This window comes from Aplidium turbinatum, chromosome 15 (assembly GCF_918807975.1).
Source record: "Aplidium turbinatum chromosome 15, kaAplTurb1.1, whole genome shotgun sequence".
Classification (NCBI taxonomy): Eukaryota; Metazoa; Chordata; class Ascidiacea; order Aplousobranchia; family Polyclinidae; genus Aplidium; species Aplidium turbinatum.
Genome location: NC_137486.1, coordinates 4,221,145 through 4,239,226, shown reverse-complemented (window position 1 = coordinate 4,239,226; position 18,082 = coordinate 4,221,145). Strand labels below are relative to the sequence as shown.

The 18,082-nt window shown below is 39.3% G+C and overlaps 1 protein-coding gene across 3 annotated transcripts in view; it reads right to left on the bottom strand.

Annotated features, from left to right (window-relative positions):
• The window catches only part of LOC145784136 (atlastin-3-like), a 71,799-nt gene that overhangs the window by 45,369 nt on the left and 8,348 nt on the right, over positions 1-18,082 (bottom strand). For 2 of the 3 annotated variants that reach the window (XR_014290984.1, XM_082595891.1), the window contains exons 2-5: positions 14,767-14,976; positions 13,864-14,018; positions 3,231-3,433; positions 2,946-3,092 (exon numbers count right to left, since the gene is read on the bottom strand). Coding sequence is in view for 2 of the 3 variants with exons in the window: in XM_082595891.1 (XP_082452017.1) it covers positions 2,946-3,092; positions 3,231-3,433; positions 13,864-13,900 (387 nt within the window). In the remaining variant the exon portion in view is untranslated. The remainder of the gene's footprint in view (positions 1-2,945; positions 3,093-3,230; positions 3,434-13,863; positions 14,019-14,766; positions 14,977-18,082) is intronic. The other variant, XM_082595892.1, reaches the window with a different exon arrangement.

The window sequence follows — 18,082 nt, the reverse complement described above, 5'->3', positions numbered from 1 at the left end:
TTGAGCTGTGTTATATTTTCTTTCCATAAAAAATAGACACACCAGAAATTTAACTTGCATTACATTTACATATGACCTGTTTATCAATATTTACTTTATTAGAACTGGTTGCCAGAAAACGTCATGTTGTCACTGTAAGTGAAAGTTTCCACGTTTAAACGGTGGCTACGTTTAAACGTTTTTAAATATACGTGGTGCATCTTAAATTTTGAAGCTCCTAAATCCTGAGGCCCTTTATATGCTTCAGCCATTTCAGTATAGTGGTAAACGAAATCTGGCACTGCCTGTGCGTACGCTATGCTGTAGCAGAGAATAAACTTAATCTAAAGTTTTTAATAATTACATGTTCTGCTTTTCTAAGAACATCGACAAGGAACAGAAAGCAGTAACAACCATAGCCGTACGAGCCAGGGGGTAGGGGGGCAACTACCCCCCCTGTTGTTTCAAAACGTCGCAAATTCGGGCAAAATCTTGTAATAATTAGGGCAAAAATTGTTATATGAAAAGCTACAATATTGCATGAATTAAGAAAAACTATAAATTAATATCATTTACCTATCAAACTAAGTACAGCCTCTTATTTGCATAAAAAATGTGCTGCAAAATTTTCATTGGGCACACCCGTATTGATGTATTGAATTGCATGGTGATTAAACTGGAGTACGAAATGCATTTAACCAACTGCATCATGCCAATTTGGGCAGCCACCAAAATATGTCTCTAAAACTTTTGTGAAACTGCCCAAATCAAAACGCAAAATTTGCTATAGCCTATAGCTAATTTTATAAATTTTCACAAATGCATCGTGTAAATTTGGGCAGCTGAAAACATGAAATTATCTGATGAAACTGATTAGTCTGTTTATGCAACTGCCCAAATTACCGTGAGGCAGTTTCCCTAAAATAAACAAATTCATTAATTTTTCCCACTTAGGCCTACATAACTGTAGCCTATCGTTTAGATTTGGGCAACAAAAAAATATGAAATTATCTGATCATAAGTTAGTCTATTTATAAAACTGCCCAAATTGGCATGATGCAGTTGTCTCGGCATCAAAATTTACAAAGTCTTTAATTTTTTTCATAATATCCATAAATGCATCATTTTGATTTGGGCAACTACAAAATATGAATTTATATAAATCTGGTGAGTAAATAATAAATCTGGTAAAACCTGCCATGCAAGCTGGCAAAATATTTGCTTTGCAAGATCTTGTGTTAAGTTAAACATGGCAGCTCCACTTTTTTTCATTAATATCTTGACTTCTGTTCTGTAGAGACAGATCCAGTTGTTTGCATTAACTTGACCTGCTTTTTCTGGTTGCAAAAAAATGTTGGCAAGTTGCATGCAAAGAAAGTGTTTCTTGTGATGATGTAGAAAGCATATTTTTATAGTTTTTAGCTCAAGCATTCAACAGTTACTGCTGCACGATGGCATGCATTGGTTATGTGTACCGTTGGCTACTATAGTTTACTGCAGATGTATAGCCCTTGGTTCTGATGTCAGCAGTTAGCAAGCGCCTGCAATACTGCAGAAATTTGACTATGAGAGCAACATACCTAAAATATTATATCTGGATGTGTATGCCTATTTTAATTTTGATATTACCTCATTGGCATAAATATTATACAATGAAGAATTAATTAAAGCACTTGAATGCATACCGTACTCAATGAGGTGTTTTAACACAGATAAGTTATTTTTAAGATAAGCAATGGATTCTAGAAAAAGATTGTACCCTACAGATATAAGGTAGAATGTATAGTGTGCAAAAAAAGGTTTTACTCTGATTACAAAAAAGAACACTTGAAGAGGACACACACAGTGAGAATAGTAACATTAAATTTATAAAAAGCAATGAAGATCCAAAGCAACTTTCAGTATCGGTGCAACAAGATCTCAGAATGTTTCCAGCAGTGACACAAGCTTTAGAGCAGATGAAGAGTCAACAATTGCCGAGGTTGCTAATAAAGCAAACACTGATAAGGATATTATGGAAAATACTGAGACCACTCATGTATCAATTGTAAATTTGACATCTGCCAGAAATGTAGAAATACTGTAGCCTAGTAGCTGAAATTCTAGCTAACTGGTAATGTCGTTATGTTAGTTTTTCACTGTTATCATGCATCGTATACATTATATTGGGCAATTTGTATAAAAGCGTGCAGATTTGGGCAAATTTACATTGTGCCCCCCCAAAATGGTTTGGTCTCGTACGGCTATGGTAACAAATACACTTTGAAATATCAATGTCAATGATTAATTTCTGTACAGAGGTGGTTCGTTGAACACACCGCTCACATACAGGCTTTGACATCTACTGCGCCTGAAGACGCTGTGCAAATGTTGGAAGAGTAGGCTATAGCCGGGTTCAGTGATGACGATGAACAGCACCTGGGTATATTCATTGACTATTTCGAACTAACTTGCATTGGAAACGTGCATGGGTGCATGGTAGGAATCATCGTTCATATTTCGCTTTTTTATTCAATTTGAAATTTGTTTTAACGAGCTCAACACAATCCTCCATAAACGAATAATAATAGTATTGTCACACAACCCGTTAAGTGAAGTTGATGCATTATCAAGTTTGCAAAAACACAATAATTCAACAAGGTGTCATTGAACATAATGACAAATGTTAAATTAATTAGGTCGTGATTGTATTCGATAACTTGTCGTTTCATCAACTTTTGTAGATTATTCGAATATTTCGATGTGTTTCGCTTCCTTTTGATGAAAAATTTTTTACGTTTTATTTAACGTATTATTTATTGCGCTTCGTTTTGAATTGAATTATTTCGCAAAAAATCGATTCGCTTTTTCTAGTAGGCTAAAATCTTTTTTGTTGCAATTATCAACTTTATTTCCTTTGATAAATCGTTTTTCAATAAACTGTAGCAGCATTCGATCCAATGCATTGTAAAAGTGCTACATTTTACCTTTCGATGGGTCTTTACATCAATGTCCACTAGAAAGGCATGCTTCAACAAATATATTCCTCTCGTGCATGGTGCGACTCCTCCTTTCCATGAAAACCAGTTCTTGAGCATTTCTTTATCATTGCGAGGTAGTTCACTTTCGGGAGACTGCCAAAAATTTCAAGAAAATATATGTATGTAAGCTGATGTTCTTGCATTGCCAGTAGATGTTCATTTTAATATTTAGTCATCTAAAGAGCATAAAAAGAAAAAAATCTCTATGGCTACTCAGCAACACGAGCCTACCTTAGATTGTATAATATGACGCATAAGCAGCGTCAGCAGAAACGACTTTCCGGTCCTCAACGGTCCAGCAACCGAGTAGATAGCAACAGGAAGATCAGCGACGTCTTTCTGTGTCAAAACCGTCTTCAAAGCTTCAACATCAAGTTGAATTTGTTCTTCTCCTTCAACCTTTACACTCTTGGTGATGCATATCACTTGTTCATCTGAAGCAAATGTCAAGTAAAGTTGATTGTGCGTTTTTGTGGAGCGAGAAAGGCGATATAATAAAAACAATCACGCTTTATATTAGGGGAGAGATAATTTTAATTTCAACTTTAGCCCTGATTATAGGATACAACAGTATATTTTACGACCTCTGGTATAATTTTTTGAAATTTTTGTCCATAACTATGACAATTTTAGACGAAAACCAGACACTGTGAAAAGCTTAATGACAAGGTCCATTGTAGGTCATGCCCATGAATAGGTGTAATGAATGTAAATTTGTGATGGTTGCAACTGCTGCTAGAGAAGTTAGTGATGGCAATTGCCTACTTGTAGTTATAAAACAAGTCAAATGTGCATTAGTTGCTCTCAACCTTTTTCGGCTTACGGCACCCTGTAAACAACCAAATAATTCGGCTTGCGGCACCCACAGTCAAACCAAAAAGTTTCTGCATTAAATAAAAATAATTTTGAAAAGAGTTTCCGCAAAAACAAAACTAACTACAGCTCCGTATCATATCATGTACAATTTAATGAAGTTCGTTTCAAACAGTCAGTGCGAAATTTGCGCTGAGTTTTAGCGCAAATCCTTTCAATGTTTGGGCGCATATTTGAGAACGCTACTCTAATAACTTGCGGCACCCTTGCCAAACGTAAATGGCACCCTTGGGTGCCGCGGCACCCCGGTTGAAAACCACTGATTTATGGATATAGGATCAAGCTAGTCAATATCCATAGCTGACTGGGCTATGGATATAATGGGGTCAAGCTTGCTGGTCTTCTACAGGTGTACACTGTGTACAAATCGTTGGCGTCGCTATAATAGCATCTGGAATGGAAGCCAAACGCTACCGTCTAAGATGAGGCCTGAAAAGGATTGTCATTAGAAAAAAAATAAATTAAATCAAAACCAAGCCATGGCCACCGTTACCTACCTGCCATGTGTCGTGCGTGTGGGAAGGCGGAAGAGACTCTCCCCCACATATTGAATCACTGCCCTACCGTGATGACTGTCGTCACGGAACGACACAATTCAGTATTGAGGGAGATCGTGGGGCACGTGCCTGCCGAAAGGCAACCCGGGCTGCGAAATATTATTTCCCACGAGATTTTTGTCTCATTTGCATATTTTGGTAAAAGTTTGTATTAAAACCGTGTGAATTCAGCGTTTTCTCGTTGGCACGGTTGGTTCAGTGATTTCATCCTTGCCTAGTGATCGTGAGAACGAGGGTTCGACGCCCGTGGAAGTCAAACTTTTTTTTTTCTTTAAAATAATTTTTGCGGTGCACAAGAGCTTTTCAAAAAAGTAGGGTTAGGGAAAGCTTATATTTTATTATGATTGCAGAATTTCATTGGCAAATAGTTATTTCGCAATCTGAATCAACCAATCTCTCAAAACACTTTCGGAAAATCTTACTTTTAGAGTGACTAGAATCAATGAGACAAAAATTTCGCACCCGGGCTTTCCATAGATAGTACGGTTCCACAGCACGTGGAAGCGGGCGGTGCCGATCTGCGTCCTGACATTGTCTTGCAACGCCCTGACGGTGTCACGGTCGTATGTGACGTCACGTGTCCGTTCGACAACGGCGCGGATTCTCTTCGAAAAGCCGCCGACAGGAAACACGACAAGTAGGCTATGGCGAGTTATGTGTCAACATAAAGGAAGACAGGAAGCGCCCTTGCAGGGACGTCCTGTCACTTCCGTTCGTCGTAGGCTCTCTCGGGAGCTATGCCCCGACGAGCTCTCGAGCTCTGACGGCCTTGGACGTTCCTGCTCGTGGAGTAGCAGAGGTGGCTAGAAAAGTAGCTTCCCTCTCAATCGAAGGATCCTTCCGCGTCTGGAAAGCTTGGAACGCCGGGCTCACTTGTGGAGGGGCTACGTCATAGAAAAGACGACATCAGCGATCAGAAACTTATTCCCTAATAACGTTGCAGTAAGTATCCGAGCTCGCAAGACAGCAAACCGTTTAGACGTTATAACCTTATAACAATATTGTCTTAAAATTGATCACCTTATATCATCACCTTATTTCTATAAACCAGCGCCATTTCTTTTATATGATACTCCAGTCTCATCAAAAACCATCATTCTAAAGTAAAAAGGAAGGAAATAAAATACCTCATGTACATTGTGACTTGAGACTGGTTTAATAGCAATTAAGCAATTTCAATCATCACTAGATTCTCTATGTATTAATCAATCAATTGTTTCGCACTGTCATACGCTGCTTTCGCCTTGTAACGCTGTTCTTGCCCGCTCGGATCAACATCGCCCCGCTTTCAATGCATTGATCAACACGATCCCCTGATCAACTCGATGCAGCCTCAAAATTTCTACCCCAATTTTCTATTTTTACCGGTAATGTAGCCTATCAATGTCTCTGGTTTTGATCGCTAGCCTCCCCGACCCAGCTGGGCGAACCTGCCTCAACGTCTGGCCAGTGCACATCCGTGCTCGCCGAATGAAAGCTTACTCTTCTCCAGTGAGTATTAATTACACTCCCACCTATATATATATATATATTTTATTTTTTTTTATTACAGTATATTGATTAATCGAGCCTCTGCTCCACATTTTTATTGAATATTCGTCTGCCACAAAAGCCAAATTATCCTTAAATGGTTCGACTCTCTTCCTCGTGGGAGACCCCAATTTTATCGGCTCTGCCTACTGGCAGACCGGGTATAAGAGTCAAAGTACCTGCGTGAGGACGCGTGAAGGAGACGTGGGCGATGCCCGGCGGTCAATTAGTTCCGGTTCCAGCGTCCACACGCGACGGGTCGCCTGGTCCGTTATTGGAAATGTGAGCATTTTAATAAGAAATGTCCTGCACGAGTAACAACTGCTATGGCAGCCATTGTACAATCCAGAGGTGAGCACAATCATGCTGGAGATGCTGGTCATGTCGAAGCAGCAAAGGTTATGGAAAATATTCGTTGTGCAGCAAAAGACAGTCGTGATGCCCCAAGTTACCTCGTCTCAGCAAAAACTATTGGACTCAGTCAAGCCACCGCAGCAAAACTGCCAAGTGTGCACAGCATGAAAAGGGCAGTCACCCAAGTGCGATTGAAGGAAAATGCAGGCCCGGCAAATGCAGTAAGCAGAGAGTACCCACTTTCAACTCACCGTGGCTGTTTCTTCCATTTGTGCCAGTGCATTTGGAGAAAGACGCAATCAAGTGGCCTAAAGGAGCAGTACGAGACAAGTGCAGAGTTTGCTCTGAGGCTGCTCATGTTGTCGTCTCTGGCGTTTGTGCCTATTGATGAAGTCAGCCGGGCCTTTGACATTCTCATTGATGGGAATGTATTACCAGATGTTGCTCAGCCAGTAATTGACGACTTAATTTGAAGACACTTGGGTTGGGCGCCCAGATCGTCGTCAAGGGCGCCGTCCTTCAATGTTTGCAATTCAAATGTGAAACTGCTATGATGGCGTCCTCAGTGGCCTTCCCAAAACTAATAATAGCATTGAAGGATGGCACAGAGGGTTCATGTTCCAGGTATCTGCAAATCATCCAGATATTTGGAAGTTCATATCTGCAATCAAGCGAGAGCAAAACCTAAATGAGGTTCGCATTGAACAGTATGTCAGTGGCTAGGCAGGACCCCCTCCAAAGAAAAAGTACAAGGACAGTGCAGAAAGACTAACTAGAGTCGTCCGAACTTGGCGTCAAGACTTTCAAGATGATGAAATTTGTGATTACTTGCGTGGAATTGCACACAATACTTCATACTAAACTTGGCTCGTGGACAATTTGTACGAAGTTACTCAAAGTAGTATTGGTAGTGTAAGCAAAGAATTGCTAAACACAGACAATTGTTGTATTCCAATAAATAACAAAAAATGCGCTTTTTCATTGTGCTTATTTCTTTGTGTCGTCGTAACTTGGTTATTCAGGAAAATTTGCATTACGCACCTTCATCGAAAATTGCAAGACAAACCTTGCTGTTGCGAAAAATTGTTCACGAACAATTCACCTATCACCTGTTTACGAACAATTCACCTATACGAAGAATTGATGTATACTGTACGAAGAATTGCTTTACGAAGAATTGCTTTACGAAGAGTTGATTTTACGAACAATTGTTTACGAACAATTGCTTTACGAACAACTGTTTACGAACAATTCACCTATAACCATTGCCATCGAGGCAAAATACCATCGCAGTTGTCTCCGTGCATTATACAACATAATCAGACCAGCATCACTGGTAGACGATGACGATGATCAATGGCATGGCTGAGCTGATGGTGTTCATGGAGGACATGCATGAAGATGAAGACAATGTCCCTGTATTCAAACTCTACCACGTGGCTAACCTATACAAGACCAGATTAGAGCAGCTAGGTGCCACGGCAACCAACAGGATACACACAACCAGGCTAAAGGATGGACTTCTTTCTGCACTTCCTGATTTGAGAGCGCATTCGCAGGGCCGAGACACACTTCTCTTGTTTGAGAAAGACATAGGTCCCTCTCCCACCCTGATGAAGGCCTGTGATCATGACAATGATGCGATGTACCTAGTAAGAGCAGCACATGTAGTCTGTAGAGAAATGTTTGAGACAAGATTTACCTTTGACGGTTCGTTCCGAGCTGATTCTCAGATAAATTCTGTGACAACATCCCTCCTTGATCTGGTTAACATGATCCTCGATGGGGCGAACAATCCGAACATCAAGCACCAGACTCAGTTGGCCAACATAACCAACACAACTGCTGCGCTTACACTATCGCAGCTACTGGTGTTCAACAGTGTGAAGCATGCATGCTGCATGGAGTCAACCTCAGTGCGCCACAACCGCGAGAGAGAAACCCCATTTCCACTCTACCTGACCCTCAAGATTCACTTTGCGACCAGGAGCAGAGAACTGATCGAAACACTCTTCGGTCTGGAGATATGTGTTTCGTATTATAGATTAGCTGCTCACAGCAGACATTGCCAATTTCGTCTGCCAGCGCTTCAACATGGAAGAAGTTGTTTTCCCACCCAAACTGCGCCAGGGGCTGTTCACTACTGGGGATGTTAATAATATTGACCATAACCCTAGCTCTGATACAGCCAAGGATTATTTCCATGGCACTGGTATATCCTTCATGCAACATCCATCACACATGAATGGCGGACACGACCTTGGTGTATTGGTGCTTGGGCAAGACATCACCTCTAAAACGGTAACACCTCTGCCTTCAGTGTACACAAGTGTGCCACCCGTTGCCATAAAGACGAAGCACTTCACTGCACCGGCTGTACAACGTCCGGCAAGACCTCTCGACCTGCTGACTGCTAAAGCTACTGTACACGAATATTGGTGGTTGAGGACATTGACGTCAGCTCTATAATCCATAGAGAAGCAATCTATAGAGGAATGGGTGTCATGTTCTGCCTACATGGTCCGCGGCGCTGTTACTAGAGGTTCTCTTGCTTGTGTACATTCGATCGCTTCGTGAAGGAAACTTTTTGAGCTTTATGCACAACCCTGACACAGATCATGCCCTGGATGTTCGCCTAAATCATATTCACTATTCCAGGTAGCTTTATGTACACATCCGTGATATGATAAACCTCATTGGCAAGCACCTACACGTCCTTGCAGAATTTAAGTCTGGAAACTTTGTGGTATACAAGACCAGCAATACGTTCTCTGCCATGGCGATCGATCAATGTCATGAGCAGAACAACGCTATGGTCAAATGGTCTGGTGGAGCTATTGGACTGACAGGAAATCCTGGAGCACTCAGGCGCTAGATGGTGGCAGGGCCAGAAATAGCCAAGATCATTACAGAGTTTGAAGAGCAGGCCATGAGGAGAGGACATGACATAAGAGCATCTTCATTCATGACCAAAAACCTGAAGTACCGACAGCCTTTGTGAAGGATGTCAGGGCACTTATGGAAGTGTTTCAAGAGATGGGGAATCCCTTTCTAGAGAACTCTCAAGATTTACTGGTCTTTGACACGAGGGACATCGTGAAAACCCCAGTGGCAGAAACTGTGAGGAAGATTGAATCCCTTGGTGAGAAGCAATATACAATGTTTGTTGAAGAAAGGCTGGAACTAAGCACAAAGCCAGTTACAGAGACACTGACCAAGAACAAGTTGCTGCTCTTCAGTCGGCCACAGACCAAAACGCAGTCAAAGCAGTGAAGAGTGACAGCAGTCTCTTTTCGAGGCTGTACAGTATATTGCATGTCAATCACGTGACGGGGATCTTGACCAGTTCTTCACCCATGAGAACCAGGCAGCTCCACCTTCATTATTAACAGGAGGCCAACTGCGCATTGGAGTCAAAGCAGATCTACTTCACTGCCTGTAATCAGACCAAATTGAAACTACTAGAGCACATGTGGTTGATGCCATAATCCTTGATGGGGAAGCTATTGTTCAAATGCTTAATCCTGTTGCGGCAAAGACCTTTGAAGAGTATATGAACACAGCTTTTGCACCTTACATCTTCACTCAACTGGAAAAGGTCCAAAGGCTGGACCTGTCTGGAATGTATATCTGCCTGACACCCTGAAGGCGACGACCAGACAGAGGAGGAGTAAGGGCATAAGGAAAAGAGTGGCTCCCTTTACTGTTATGCCTAAGAACTGGAAGGACTTCCTTCGTGTTGACCAAAACAAGATTGAACTCTTTGGTTTCTTGTCACGAGAAAACATTCGTCTTCCAATTGCTGATGGCAAGGAAATGTATGCGACCTGTGGAATTGATGTCCTGTGCTCTCCTGCCGAGTTCGACTTGACCAACCTCTCCCCATGTTCTCAGGAGGAGGTGGATACACGCATGCATCTACGTGGAAGATGCTGTCCAGAAGGAGATGAGAAAGGTGACCATACGCACCTACTGATGTTGTGGTACTGGCAGTGGCTTCCTTCAACCACATTAACCCTGACGAGCTGTGGATAGCTCTTGGCACTGGGTCCAGTTTCCAGTACATAACTATTTACCGTTTGGCTGCCGCCGTGAACCCCAGACGATGTGCTATTCTCCCGGTCTTTCATACCCCCATAGGGTGCGACACTGTGTCTGCATTCGCTGACAGAGAACAGAAGACTGCCTGGGAGATTTGGACAGTTTTCCCAGAGTTGACTGATGCTTTCAAAGAACTAGCCTACTACGCATGCGAAGTGATGTCAGTGAGGAGTCAATGTTACTGCTTGAGCGCTTCGTTGTGCTGATGTATGACTGCACCAGCGACAGCATGCATGGAAGTGAACGATGCTTGGCAACAGCTCTTCTCACACAAGTTGAGGGCTCTAAAAAACATCCCTCCTACGCAGGCAGCATTCCAGCAACGCATCAAGCGGGTTTCTTTTCAGGCCAACTGATGGAACTCTGGTCCTAAATCCCAAGTTTCCGAGCCCATCTGACTGGGGCTGGACAAAGAAGGCTTCTGGGTGGCAGTCTCTCTGGACGACACTGCCAGAGGCATTAAAATCTTTCCAAGAACTGATCCACTGCAACTACAAGAAGAGGTGCACCGGCTACTGCAAGTGCACCAAGGCTGCACTGAAGTGCACTGCATTATGTGTATGTTCGGGAGACTGTTAGCTGCGATGACACACCTCGACATTTATGCGGCAATATGGATAATTCGTCTCTATATCATTACCGATATGTACTATTCATGTGTCTGAGGCCAGCCTAGCCTCACTGTAGCCTACTTCAAGCTTTTATAGCCTCTGTCTAATGTACATTAAACATTACACAGCAGGAAATTATCTTAACATATCTTTCAAATAATTTCCGAGACAAACAAACTGCACCAGAATTGTGAAAAACTGTAATTTAGGTCATTGACCTCTCAAGGTCATTAGAGGTCAACTTAGGCTACTTCCCGATCTTAAAATGAATCTTATGATATTATGTACTAACGCTGGTAAAAATATCATGCTTTAATAATTATCATAACATGTCTTTCAAATAATTCCGGAGACAGACACAGCCTGCACTAGAATCTTGAAAAACTGCAATTTAGGTCATTGACCTCTCAAGGTCATCAGAGGTCAAATCTGACTTACCTCCCAATCTTAAAATGAACCTTATGATATGTACTAACACTGGAGAAAATTTCATGCTTTAGTCATAATTTGCACAATGGTTATGATAACCCGCTGCAATATTAACTTTTTGTAAGGTTCCAAGTTTTCGCGCCATTTGTAACAGTTGGAATGGTCAATATACGGTAAATGAAAAATAACCATCTTCGCACACACAGTTTGTATTTACGTTACGCTTTTGCGCATGCGCATAGTCATGCGTACAAAGCAAAACTACTGTACCGTTGTTTACGATAAAGCGAAGACAAGAAAAACTGTTTTACGGCTGTCTTGCAACATTTTTAACGTATTTCAGAACAGCAGCATCCAATTTTAAACTTCAAATGCCATAAACAAAAAAGGGCGTTCGTGCAATACAAGGCAATGATAGGTAAAAAGTAATTTTCAGGGTAAGGGGGGTTTAAACGGAAATTTAAAAAAAAATCTGCAGAGGTCTTTAAATATGTATCCTAAATCAATAATAACATTCTAATTGTATCTTAAAATCAGGGCTAAAATTGAATTTGTAAAAAAAACAATTACCACCCCTTACTTATACTGATAAAGACTTAGATAAAGATACAGATACTGATAAAGATAGATAAACATAAAGACTATTTATACTGATTTTATACCTATTTATACACATCACCTGATAAAGAAGAAAAAATTAAAAGAAAAATTACACTTGGTTGGCAGGCATTTGGAAGAGCGAGTTCAATATTTAAAAGTAAATTACCAATCTCAATGAAAAGAAAAGTATATAATCAATGCATTCTCCCAACAATGACATACGGAGCAAAAACATGCAACGAAAGCACTAACACTCAAACTACGCACTGTGCAAAGATCAAAGATCACATGAAAAAGTACTCTTATAGGTTAGGCATAACATGGAAAGACAGGAAACCAGCCAAATGGATATGACAACAAACACAAATCAAAGATATCATTCAAACAATAAAAAGTTTAAAGTGGATTTGGGCAGGACGTATCATGCGAACAACTGACAACAGATGGACAAGAAGAGCTACTGACTGGATACCGCTTGACAATAAACGCAAAAGAGGGAAACACAAAACAAGATGGCGAGACGAACTCTACCAATTCGACAAACACTGGACACAAACGTGCAAAGACAGACAAAATTATAAAGATATGGGGAAGGCCTTCATCCTGCAGTGGAACAACAATGGCTGACAATGATTTATACTGCGCCATGACCTCGTACTACGCCCATTGCGGTCACAGATGCAACAACACACACTGGAAGCAGAAAAGAGACATGTAGTCATTAAAGTTGTAACATTTTCACAACCTCATATTCCTGCATCATAAGCGTAGAAACTTGGGATGCAAGGACTACGACCGCAAACCTAACTTTTTGATTTGTCAAAAATTTGGACAAGTTTGATAAAAATTTGAGCAAAAACATTCAGCATGTTTCACAAATTTCATAGATTGAAATTTTTGTTCAAATAATTAATTAACTGACCGGCTGTGCTATGGCTAAAAGTTGCTACATCTGTTAACAACTATACACAACCGTCAATCATCGGTTCTTTCCAAAATTGCATTTTTTTACGAGTTGTGTCAACAACAAGCAGTATTTTGCACAATCCAATGAAATGAAATCCAGGTTAAACAGTTAAGTTAAGAACCGAGTTAGCAGTATAATAAAGCGTGAAATTGCCCAAAACAAAACAGACGCCTTTCTACACAAACTCAAGCAAGTAGACCTTTAATCGAAAATTGGGCTTATTAAGCGGAGTTTTGGGCTTATAAAGTGGATTATTAATAATGGGATAAATGGGAGTAATTCCAGACCAGACCAAATTGGGTTTAATAAGCGAATGGGTTTATTAACCGTGGGCTAAATAAGCGGGGGCTAATGTAATTGTTTCTGAAAAATGAATCTTGTGAAATTTAAGTTCTTGTGTACGTACGAATATAACACAAACCCAATAGTTTGTTCGTCGAACCACTCGGCATGCGACAACTCAGCAAGTACATTTCAGCTAGGCCTACTGCCAAGTCAGCACATGAGAATTATGTGTTCACGTCGGACATTCTAGGTCATCGCTTGCTCAACTGTATTTGCTGACTTGTGCCATGCCAAGTTATGGCTTGCTCAGTTGTTACTTTCCCAATTTCATCATTTACCAACTTCAGCCACTTGCTGAAATGTTGCTAGCTCAGTTGTCACTTGCTGAGTTGTCGCTTGCTCAGTTCCCAACTGCTGACTTGTAGGAAACTCAACAGTTTTGAGCGCCTAGTTTGGGCACCGCTGTATTACTCGATAGAGCGAAATGTTGGATTATTACATCTCCTGAAAAAAAAATTGTATGAAAATTTCATTTGGCATAATGCAATATCACTTACTGTCAGGAACATTGTTTTGTATTTTTGCTTCGGCCATGTTCTTTGAATTTGAGTTTCAAGAATTTTGAAAATGAATGTTCACAGAGAGGTGAATATTTCAGCTAAAAATGCTTACATGTGCAACCATGTGCAAACCAAAACTTAACTTCAACAATCTGTAAAAAGCACTGAAAATGAGTTGCCATTAATTTCACAAACAGTATATAATGCTCTTTTCGTGGTAAAAACCAACATCTTTCTATTGTAGTTTTGCTCAGGGAAATCAAGAACATACCAGGAAGTGCAACTTACGCCATTTTGTTTCCAAGTGTAAGACGTTTTGCACATTTTCAGAAAAAAAAGATCTTTTAATCATAAGTATCTTAAAAACTAACAAATGATTTCTAAACAAGCCTTGACTAAAATTTGCAACAACTGAACGAATTATCTACATTTCTAAAGTGATCAATTGTCAACTCATCAAACAGGTGTAAGCCAAAGTATCAAAAAATAACTGATCAAAGTATGGGTAGGCCTATCGATAAATTTAAACCAATTTTATCATTGTAGAAATAAAAACTCAAAGAGAAATCACAAATGTAATAAGCATTACACTTATAGCTTGACTCATTCAGTGATGCTATCCTTAGGTAATCTGATGATGTTCACAACAGTATTAGCTTATTTGATAAATTTAAATTTATATATTTTAGGTTATAGTCTAATTGCTTTAAACATCTTTACATTAAACACTACTGCAATGATGAGTTGATAAATTGAAGTTGTAATCTTTTTTGGAATCTTATTTTCGCAAATTTTGAAACTGATTTAATAAACAAAATTATCTTGTTTTTGAGTAGGTCAAGAATAGCATTTATGCTAAACAAAAAAAAACTGGCAACACCATGATGTAACGTATCCTACCATGATCCTGCTCTGAGAAGGCAATTTCGCATCCGGCGCTTCTAGAAATCCCTGGTTTTGCTTCTCAATGTCAGTCTATTCTCTATACAGTCATATCCAATTTGGGTAGAAAGATTACTTTTTTGTCATAAGCAAACTAATACAGTATTGTTGCTGAAATTCGTCTGCTTGTATTGTGGTATATGATGAGTAGGGCGATTTTTTTGTAACCTAAAAAACTCAAAAATGTTACTTTAATTTTGTGAAAAAACAACCAAAAAGTAACTTTATTCAACGAAAACAAGAAAGTGAAAGAAATGGCAGCAATTCAACATAAAAAAAAAATTTAAATTAGCTTCAATTTGTACTCAAATCATAGTTACACATATGTAATGTTTTACATTCTCTGGCAGGAAGTTTCTGTCAATCAAACACTTTATCTATTGCAAGGAAAATAAGTGGTTAAATATAGCTAACACAATTTGTTTCATCGAAAAAAGTTAAATTGCGAGTTTTCGGGAATACACGCGATACGAACAAGCATGAGCTCGTGCAAACCTAAAACCCGTACCATAGTAGAAGATATATTAAAAGTCTTGGCGTTAGGCCTACATAGAATGTAAACTCATCTCTACAGTAGCAATAAAAGATAAAAAAAATACAGAAATCAGACAAAAATGTATGCAAAATTAAGTGACCTAACAAATGAAAAGTAACCTAAAAACACAAAAAGTGACTTTTGGTAATTTTATAACTTCCTAAATATTGACCCCACAACCATGAAATTTTGGTTCTACATTTCTTTTGTTAATTAGTACAACTAAAAAAAAGTAACTTTAGTGACGAAAAATCGCCCTAAAGATCAGGCTATACCAGTGCTTTTCAACTTCTAGTTTAAAACAACGCATTTATTTATTTCGCAAAATTTTTATCTCCACAAACAAAAAAAAAAGACAGTTTGCAGCTATTTATTTTCCTTATTTGTGGAATAACAATGGAAAGATTTATTCAATAAAATTTTGAATCAAGTGATATTTAAACGTTTGTCCTGTTGGGAGGGGGGGTTTAGTGGGGTACTGGTACTTTTCAAAGCATTATCACTAAAAAATACGCAAGCCACACCTTTGAAATTTTTTGACTTTTTTAAAAATTATTCAAGTATTCATTCCGCTTTAAATGGCGTTGCTATTGTCTATACTCTATAGTTTTAGAGATATGACATGATTTTTATAACATACTCTGATATTTTAAGTGCGCAAGTGCGTGCCATCCCACGGGTTGAAAAGCACTGGGCTACAGCTTTACCTCATTCTAAAGAATTTTATTGCTGTAGGCTACATTTTCTTAGAAAACAGTTACATAATGCAACAGGCATAAAAACTATGAAATTAAAAACTTAAGAAAAAGCTGCTCTTGTGGTCACCCCGCTCTTGATTTTGCTTGCTATGCATCATTGTTTCATTTAGGCTGCTGTGCCAAATCGAATTTTTGTGAAACTGAGAAGAAGCGATAACCAATCAAGTTGCATTTTGATAAGTAAAACAGATGAAGTAGCCTATATTAAAAATTACATCTTTTTTTAAGCTAGTCAAAGGCTTGATTGGTTTAATTAAAGCCGCTTCCCAGACAGCCACTTTATCTGGACCAGATCTGGTAGAGATCTGGTCAGATCCGTACCCGATCTGGTAAAGATCTGGACCAGACGAAGTGGTTGTCTGGGTTTTGATGTGATGTCACTTTAAGAACAAGTTTAAAAAACACAAAAGAGGTTTGAAGCAGGAGAATTATAAGTTAATTATCAAGAAACCGATGTCATGTCAATGTACATTGTATAGCATCTTACTCAGGAAAGAGGAAATTGACTTTCTCAAATTTGCGTGGAATTGTGTTTGTTTCGTCTGAAATTGCACTTTTGTCAATATTAACAAGTTTTGCAAACCACTTTTGCTTTCCGGCTTTTGGCGTTTTTAAAACTGCGATCTTCCATCATCCGCCTCAAAATCGCAGGTCTTGGCATATTCAGAGAGCGGTGGCCTATTCCTGTTGATCTACAAGCAGTCACTGATAGTTTGACGTGCTAGCGATTGTCTGCAAGTGTTCACTGCGAACACTCATGTTCACTGCGTAGCCTACATGACCTGATACAAGCCCACACGGACATTACGGAAAAGGAAGTAATATGAGCCACGTAAGCAGAAATTGCTATAGCTCTCGCATATTAACTTATTTTTTTCACGAGCAAGCTCAACCTCACGGGAAGGTTGGCAACACAGTGAACGACTCTCACTGGCATGGTTTTTTTAACTGTGTTGCCGCAAAAAATTCATTCATTCTTTTAAGTTTGAAAACCGTAAGGGGACTAGGTCGGATGGTAATCCGAAAACTAAATCTCGTAAATTTGTTTCGACGACGAAGTAAGTGAACAACACAAAATGATTCAGCAGTTCTCCTATATATCGATTAGTGAAAAACGAATGATGATTTCGTTGCTTGCATAAAAAAGCAGTGAATAACGCGCATTCAACAGTTATTTTTAAAAGGAATGGGTATAAGCATTCGATATTCAGAAAGCAACGAATAACGCTATCGAATAGTGACAACTAGTCGTTACTTCCAACCCTGTATACATAGCCTACATATCACAGAATCTGCGGACCAAAAATAACACATTGTGCAACAACACGCGCGTCGCGCAAGCCATACAAAAACGCATTTATTTTATTTTTTTTTTTATTTATTTATTTGCAATCAGACTCAAAGTCCATAGAATTTAAATTTTTAACAGTAATCACACAAAATATCAGACTAACACAACATCAAGCAGGCTACATCAAACAACGTACAAAATACTGTTGTAGTGAATATAAAATGTAGAATTAAAGTAATAATCAAAAGACATAATATTGCGCAAAAGTGGATTAATTGATCTTTTGCAACGTTCTACAAATGCATAGCAATTTTTTCTTAATAGAGCATCAAATGTTAACACGTCGTTCTGTACCTGATACACTCTAGCACTGTCGCATCTCGACAAATTGTGGATAATTCTGTACGAGTCGTTGTAAGCAACTCGTATGCGATTTAAAGTAGAAGTTTTATAGTTACACCATAGTTGCGAACCATACATTGGCATACAATATGATTGGTACATTACATTTTTAACTTCGGTAGAGCAATTTCCAAACTTGGACCTAAGCTGATTGGCAGCGACATAAAGAGATCGTACTTGCCTTTTAATATCTGCGTCATCACTGATGGTATCATCAATCAGTATACCTAAATATTTCACTTGTCCAACAAATTTAATTTGTGTATTGTACAACCGCATGCATGGAGA